Below are 8,570 nucleotides of genomic sequence, written 5' to 3' on the forward strand. Positions count from 1 at the left end.
GAAGGTGAATGAAGGTTTATGAAGGTGGATGGAGTTGTATGAAGGTGAATAAAGGTGTATGAGGGTGGATGAAGGTGAATGAAGGTATATGAAGGTGAATGAAGGTGGATGAAGGTAATAAAAGGTGTATGAAGGTATATGAGAAGGTATGTGAAGGTGAATGGAGGTGAATCAAGGTGTATGAAGGTGTATGATGGTGCATGAAGGCGTATGAAGGTGAATGGTGGTGAATGAAGGTATATGAAGGTATGAAGGTGAATGAAGGTGTATGAAGGTGAATTGAGGTGTATGAAGGTGAATTAAGGTGATGAAGGTGAATAGAGATGTGTGAAGGTGAATAAAGGTGAATAAAGGTGTATGAAGGTGGACGAAGATGTATGAAGGTGTATGAAAGTGAATGAAGGTGTATGAAGGTGAATGAAGGTTTATGAAGGTGCATAAAGGTGAATAAAGGTGGATGAAGGTGAATGAAGGTGAATGAAGGTGAATGAAGGTCTATCAAGGTGGATGAAGGTCTATGAAGGTGAATGAAGGTGAATGAAGGTGGATGAAGGTCTACGAAGGTGAATGAAGGTAAATGACGGTCAATGAAGGTGAATGAAGGTGGATAAAGGTGTATGAAGGTGAATGAAGGTGTATGAAGGCGTACGAAGGTCTATGAAGGTCTATGAAGGTCTATGATGGTGAATGAAGGTGAATGAAGGTGTATGAAGGTGAATGAAGGTGAATGAAGGTGAATGAAGGTGAAAGAAGGTGGATGACGGTGAATGAAGGTGTATCAAGATGTACGAGGTTCTATGAAGGTGTATGAAGGTGATGAAGGTTAATGAAGGTGTATGAAGGTGTATGAGGGTGTATGAAGGTGGATGAAACTGGATGAAAGTGTACGAAGGTGTACGAAGGTGTATGAAGGTGAATTAAGGTGTATGAAGGTGGATGAAGGTGAATTGAGGTGCATATTAGGTGTATGAAGGTGAATTAGAGTGTATGAAGGTCGATGAAAGTGTACGAAGGTGAATGAAGGTCTACGAACGTGTATATCAGTGAATGAAGGTGTATGGACGAACATGAAAGGTGGTGAAAGTATATGATGTAAGCAAGTATGTCAGCATATATAGTTTTGGTCAGCGGTTTATTATCAAAAGGCTCGGAGCCATTCCTGTAATTAACGTCATGTCTTCTTCCCTTTAGACGCCATTTTGAACAGGTTTGTTTTGCAAGAGATTCACGCGAGGAGTTCACGAAGAGCGTGCTATGCAGAATTTCCTTATATGGGCAAAAATTAGAAGAGTGATTTTCATTGGTCTGGAATAATCGGCAGCATAGTTTAAAACAGATAAGGGAAGTTAAACGCTTCTAGGTGATATGCCTCTGTTTACATATAACATTGACAAGGGAGGCAACTCTTTGCCCAAACGTTTTGAACGCAATCCGAGTATTCGCTCGAATCTCTAAATTTCTTTGCTTCCACGAAACCAAACAAACACAAAACGAAGTCGAAAGATTTTTCTACATCTTGGCCGAATTTGTTTTCAAATACTTTCGCAACAGTCGGAGAATTTTAGCGTCTTTTGCAAAGTTTTTTCTCAAATCGCTTTTCGCAACATAATTGTACCGTTGAACCGGTACCACTGACGTCATCCAGCGCGCGCTCGAGCTCCCCTCCATCTCCCTCACGTGTTTTTTGACACAACAAATCTTTACAAAATCCTTCCCCAACTCTTAGGGCTTGCCACAAGTTACTCGAGATTTCCCAAAAAGTTGCCCGAAATTTCTCAAAAAGTCGCTCAAAAGTTGCTCCAAAAAAAGTCGAAAGTTGCTTTTTGTAACGAAAGTTGCTCAAAGGTTGCTAAAAAATCAAAAACTTTTTTTTGTTTCTCTCTTCTTTTATTTGGTCTGATATCAAAAATATGCAATCTGTACAACAAAAGTAACATTTGTCAGCGTTTTTGTGCAATTTTGCGTTGTAACCAACGTATCTAAATAAATTTGTTCACAATACGCATGAGTAAATACTACTCATCAATATCAATATAACAATAATAATCTTCTAAACATTCTATTATGAGCCAATGAAATTGTCGGAGGATCTGAATGACCTTCGTCACCTGAAACACTCGAATCAGTGGAGTGTCAATCTTCGTCCGCCGTTCTGTATTTTCTTTAAAAAACCGCTAACCTAGCAGCCCGGCTGCATGCATCTTTCGCCCATGATCTGCCCCGGCGGGGGGGGGGGGGGGTGGGGGGAGGAGGAACTGCTCCTTTTTCACAGGAAATTCAGAAATTGTTTACTGAAACATTGCAAAATATGGAAGCATGGTCAATTAAAGCACTAAAAGCTGCTCCGATATCTAGAAAACTAGAAATTGTTCAGAATGCAAAAAATTGCTCGAAACAAAAAAAGTTGCTCGAAATACGAAAAGTTGCCAAAAAGTTGCCGGGCAAGTTGTGGCAAGCCCTACCAGCCCTCAATTTTAAACGCGGAATCTCGGTAAAGCGCTTCAGGTATTTACCCGGGACACTTCATTTCCGAGCGGAGATCGGGCGACTTCGGACGCGCAAGAAAAACTGCGAGCCGGCGGTAGGGGTTTGTAAAGGTTTGTTGTGTCAAAAATGCATGTGTGGGTGAGAGAAGGGAGCCCGAGCGCGCGCTGGATGACGCAATCCACAGTAGGAAAAAAGATGTCGGCTGTACATTTTACCACAATACCTTGCGAGCCTAACACAGCCTATATGGCACGAAGATAGCCAAATTTTTACAATTTTTGTTCCTGTGCTGAGGACATTGTGTAGCCTAGGTTTGAAGATTTTATAACTTTTCTGCACGTTTTTATGAGCGTTGTTAAGGTTTTCTTGCGCTAAGAACTATGGGTAAATGTACCAGTCGCCATCTTTTTTTCCTACGGAGGATTGGTACCGGTTCAACGGTACGATCATGTTGCGAAAAGCCATTTGAGAAAAAGCTTGGTAAAAGACGCTAAAATTCTCCGACTGTCGTGAAAATATTCGAAAACAAATTCTGCCAAGTTGTGGAAAAATCGTTCGACTTCGTTTTGTGTTTGTTTGGTATCGGGGAAGCAAAGGAATTTAGAGATTCGAGCGAATATTCAGATAGCGTTCAAAATGTTTGGGCAAAGAGTTGCCTCCCTTGTCAATGTTCTCAGTGTAAACCAAAAAAATTTTTGTTGAGCGCGAAAAGGCCTAGGTACGAGTTTAGCGCTACAGTGTCACGCAGGACTTGTAGATTGCGGTTGTCGCGTAAGAAATGACAACAGGAGACAAAGGTAAATTGTATATTCTTTTCATTCCTTTACAACTCTCTTCCTACTCAACAAGATCGTGTACTCCCTGTGGTTGACTGAATAAAGCTCATTACCTATTTCCAAAAACTTAAAGCTAAGCTTTACATGTAAACGTTTTGAACTTTACCGTATCTAGATTCTGCTTCGTTCGCTTTCCGGATAGCCAAACGAAATATGGCATATTTGTCTTGTTGTAGGAGTGGCCATTGAATCATTCACGATCCTCGACCTTTTTTACCACAGAGAGTCGAATCCAAGGATATAATTTGGTCCACTACTTCTGTTTGACCATTTTCGCACATGAGCTGAATGAAAAATGCCTGGCGCGTTCTGCCTATTCCGGCTTTTGGCGGGAAAACTTGCCCTGGGCACTGTCCCGGATGATCGTCAATTCCACCTGTTACCATCCCCCCCCCCCCCCCCCCGAGATATCCCTGGGGATTTGACACTTTTTTTTCTAATTCGGCGGCCTATTCCCCGCCCCCGGGCACGAAAAAGGAGACAATTCGCCACCCCCCGGACTCCCATCTACCTCAACTATGTCTGTATGTGCAATAAAGAGGGCCGGTGGCAATGTTGGTTGCTGTACAATAGCAAAAACAGACATTTTGTCAAGAACGCAACGCCTTTCTAGAGTTTATTGAACAAAGGATACTACGTAGAGTAATATATATATACTATATAATGCATTGAAAAGAGAACTGATTTATATTCCATACAACATTAACGGCTCGGCCAAAAAAAAAATAAACAGCTGAATGCTGGATCAGTATAAAATGTTTTGAAGTCAACTTGTTAAAAGGTTGACAAGTGTTTTAACAGGTTTAAATTTGAACTAATATTAACATTGATCTGACAAAACTTCGTTTTGTACGAGGATATTTAAGTATAAACTGTTACAAACTCATCTGGACCTTAATATGGACTAAAATACTCGCTAAAAAAAATGTCAAAATAACATTTATTATGATAGCTCACTATCCATGTGGTAGTGGCTGGATTCAGGGACCGTGGAGACCATTTTGAAACCCAGGCTGTGGTAGGGGTTTCAATTCTAGCTAAGGAGTCACTGTTCCACCATTTATCATGTCTTTCAGGGGCAGATCCAGGATTTTTCTTGGGAGGGTGTGCACCACTAAGGAATGGTGTAACTGAATACCAGTTATGTCGGAAAGCTACATGTCATCTCCGGGGAAGGGGGGGGGAACACACCCCATGCACCCTCCCTCTGGATCCACCCATGTCTTCGCACTCTATTATAATTACAACCCCAATAAATTGAACAAAAAAGAGGTAGGGCAACAGCCCTACCAAACCCCTCCTCCCTGCAGTCCCCATAATAAGGACTATGCCACAGTATCCTTAAATGATCTTTCTTGATGTACAAATTTCACAAACTAAGATAAGAAACATCAAAGATGTAACAATAAAACAACATGGAGCAATATTGTATCTTCAGCATATTGCCACATGGTCAGTGAAACAGTATTTTAAAACGAGTATTACTGAAAATAAGAGCGGTATAAACCTAATAAGAGTGAATATACAAATGCCACGCATTGCTTGTGACATGTCAATATGAATCACTAGTTTCACAAATTAAAAAAATAACATAAAAATAAAATACCACTTTTAATGTCTAATAGACATACTGTTCAATAAGTGTCCATGTCACCATGTGTTTATATGTACAGTTTGAAACTTCACACAGTCAGTATTGACTTGGGATCCTCTGGTAAGGACCAAGCAAAGTTTGACTTTTAAACCTAAAGTGAGATTTTCATTTTTTTTTTTTTTTACAATCTTGTTAGTGTGAAACATTTTAAAAACTAAGCAAACCAATTAATCAATGCTCCATGTAAAATATCGTATAAAAGCTCATGATTTATTTTCAAGGAAAGTTTAAATGTCAGTCACATTGCTTGTCTCTGATTCAAATACTCAAAGATAACTGTTAAGAATAGCAAAGCCTGCCACTTACTATTCACAATATCTATGAAATAACTGTGAAATATTGATGTAAAATCCCCAATTTGGCCTTAAAAAGAAGCACAAATACATGATTTTACATGCAAATGGTGTGCATGACCTAAGTCTACCTGCTTGGGTTGAATTGAGGTAGGACTCTCTAAGCAAGATTACAGTGATGATCACCCAACTGCTGCCAATTGACAAAGCTTCTGATCAATTTTTGACCCCTTTCTAACTCCTTTCTGAAAATAGTACTGTTACTGTTTTGGCTTTTCCAGGTTAAGGTCTATATCAAATCAAATTGCAAGAACAGTGGGAAGTAGAGATTTCAACTTTCAGAATGCACTTGTATAGTTTCAAACTCTGCCTTTCAAAGTTCATATATATTTTGTTTGGCCAATTACAACAAGCTATCAGACCGTTGTCAAAAATTAATCACAAATTTCTACAAGTGCGAGAACATTTTTGGTGATCATAACTTTATTCTTGCAGCCAACAATGAAATAATTATACCCCTGATTTTAGTTGCATTGCTTCCATGTCAAAGTGTTTGTAAGTTTGGTCAATATTATATCCAATTGCTACCAAGCTGATTTTCAATCACTGTTTTTAAGTCTGTATATCAGCTTTCCTTCCAGTAAACTGAAATGTATTTGTTGCATCTTGCTCACTGAAACCTGGCCAGAAGGACCCTGATAGATGCAGTCCTTCACCATCTCTCGAAATAAATACTTGCAGTGCACCAGTATACCAGTTATCGCACAGTTTGCTTCTGGTCTCAAAACACATTGATGAATCTTCGATATAACTGTCAGTTTTGAATCCCACTACATCACCAAAAACACTTGAGGTAGGGAATGAAATATCACCATTTACACTGAGCCCAGAACCAAACAGGACAACTTCTAATGAACCTTCTCCTCCTCTCTTACATAGTGGAGCAACAATACTTAGTGTCCAAGTACCTTCCAGTTCCATATTTAACACCTCTTGTTCGTCTTCCTCATTTCTTTCCACATTATCCTCTTTGGAAACTAGATTTTGTGAACCCTGTTCATCATCTGATGTGGACAGGAGCTTGGCGATATGTGATTCAATAAGCCGGAATTTTGATCTTGGCAGTAATGCAACTTGTTTTACTTCATCAAAGAGTCTCAAGTAGGCTGTGTTCCTCTGTGCCATAACAGCAATAATCTGCTCCAGTTGCACTTTATCACATTTCTTTATACAGTCACAAAGTCCTTCAAGTTCTACACTTGAATTTTGAGTATCCTGTTTTGCAGTGAGGTTCTTAGCCTTGAACTGAGTTGTTGTCTTTGTCGTTTTTCTCTTGCCAAGTCTTTTAATTGGGGCTGTAGCCTTCCTAACTTTTTCTTCATCATTAAAAACTGGTTTGTTTCTTAATTGCCTCCTCTGGGCTCTCTTGTTGACTTTCGCATGGAAGGTTTCCTTCCCATACTTCTCCTCAGCAGCTTGCCTCAGTTCTTCAGAGTTCCAGAGCTTGACTGGTCTGCCCTTCAAGGGTTTGTTCATTTGACGATATCGATGTACTAATGAGTGTAAATCACTGTTGCTGAGAAAAAACTCCTTCTTGGCGGCAGTGCTGCATAACCAAGAACTGCTGCTCTTTTCAAGCTTCTCTAGTGATGACATTTCTGATACTCTGATGGCAATAAAAATGAAATAAAAAATTAATTGCACAGTCTTGAAGAGGAATGTTAGGTTGGATGTCGACCAAAATAATTATTGTTAATCCGTACAAACAGCAAAAGAAGACAACAGATCATCTTCAGTACCACATACATCATTCATACCGACTGTAAAAATCCAAGGTTTTCAATAATTTAGGGAGTAGAGGGCTAGTTCATGAAGGAGACAGCTGAAACTGATTGTAGTGCCAAAGAGAGAAGTCTCTAAGGAGGTCTAAGACCATGCTTCCCCTAAAAAGCTTGAAATTGAGAGGCTCTGGAATGCTATTTCATGCATTCTCTTGGAAACATTTTCTCAGAGAATTTTTTTCACAATTTTTACCCTACAGCGCTAGCGCAACTGAAAACATACACCACACCCTCACCCCATGCCCCCTCTCTAGCTACAGCCTTTACTATCCTAAAGGACAGTCAAGACATCAAGTCAATTGTCAAGCACTCAAGGCACAATCAGGTAATGTAGACCTTTCATGTCATATAGATAACAACAGTAGTTGCTGCAAACTTTGTAACTTATGAATAGTGTGTACTTTTAGACCTACACATTGTAGTTTTTAAGTAATTTAGTATTTTGATATTTTAGTATCTAGATTAGTTTGAGTAGGTAGGTGTCCCCAATTAGCTTACTATATAGCTACATACATTGACACAGAAATAAAGTTATTATTATTATTATCATTATTATTATTATTATTATTATTGTTATTGTTATTGTTATTAATATTTAGCTACCTTACTATGTGACTTAAATTAAGGGGGGTCAGCTTTATATGAGTATCAAGTTCTTCCCTCCTGGCACCTGATTTGTATGTAGATATCGATATATTTTTGATGCAAATTAAGTTACCATAAATATAAATATTAAAATAAATAAATAAATAAATAAATCAATCAATCAATCAATCAATAAATAAATAAATAAATAAATAAAGACTACAAGCTGAAGCTTACAAGAGCTAAAGAAGTGAAAAGGGTCTCTGCTGGTGAGTACTTTAAAATATATCTCAAACACTCCATCAAATACCACCTGAAGTTTAAGTTGAAGGCTTTTTTGTCATTGAAGGTCATGCGCATACAAAATAGAATACCCGGCCACTTAATTTACATGTGCCGGTGTGCTTTGAAGAACGAGGTATATGACAATAGTTGCTATTCTTATTCAATGAGATGCTAATAAGTGGCCGGGTATTCTGGAGTTTAGCTAAATTAGCTTTTTAATTATACGGAGTGGAACCGGTCGAGCACGCGCGAGGGAAATGATCGAACGTGCATGCTCTAGCTAGCGGAGACAAACTGAAAGAGATGAACATCTACCCATCAGACTTATATCAAGTGACTGGAAAAGAAAAGAAAACTCGATACTAACCAACTTAACATTGGCAAACCAGTCAAAAGCAGGATCGATCAGCGCGATCATGGAGGCTACTTACCACGTGACCAAACCGCGGCAACTCCGATTAAAGACATCTTCCCACTCTCCCTTCCCATGTAAGGTAAAATGCCCTGGGAACGACTTTAGTAATGGACGCATTTTTGTTCGAAGCTGTTGGGCTCCTGGTGTACGAAAAAAAATGTTTTCCTTTTTTCT

At 39.1% G+C, this 8,570-nt stretch overlaps 1 protein-coding gene across 2 annotated transcripts; it reads right to left on the reverse strand.

The window, feature by feature from the left end:
* Positions 1-3,908: 3,908 nt before the first annotated feature.
* LOC110068540 (uncharacterized) lies at positions 3,909-8,545 on the reverse strand. 2 transcript variants are annotated; one of them, XM_089277005.1, is made up of 2 exons: positions 8,413-8,545; positions 3,909-6,936 (listed from the first exon to the last, which is right to left on the reverse strand). In XM_089277005.1, exon 2 carries the CDS (start codon positions 6,924-6,926, stop codon positions 5,883-5,885), a length of 1,044 nt encoding a protein of 347 aa, XP_089133131.1. In that variant the 5' UTR covers positions 6,927-6,936; positions 8,413-8,545; the 3' UTR covers positions 3,909-5,882. The 2 variants fall into 2 exon arrangements, with proteins under 2 accessions (XP_089133131.1, XP_020631581.2); XM_020775922.2 differs by having other exon boundaries at positions 8,349-8,420.
* Positions 8,546-8,570: the final 25 nt, after the last annotated feature.

The sequence above is a fragment of the Orbicella faveolata genome, unplaced genomic scaffold, assembly GCF_042242905.1.
Source record: "Orbicella faveolata isolate gen_17 unplaced genomic scaffold, um_ofav_v1 contig_46, whole genome shotgun sequence".
In the NCBI taxonomy this organism is placed as follows: Eukaryota; Metazoa; Cnidaria; class Anthozoa; order Scleractinia; family Merulinidae; genus Orbicella; species Orbicella faveolata.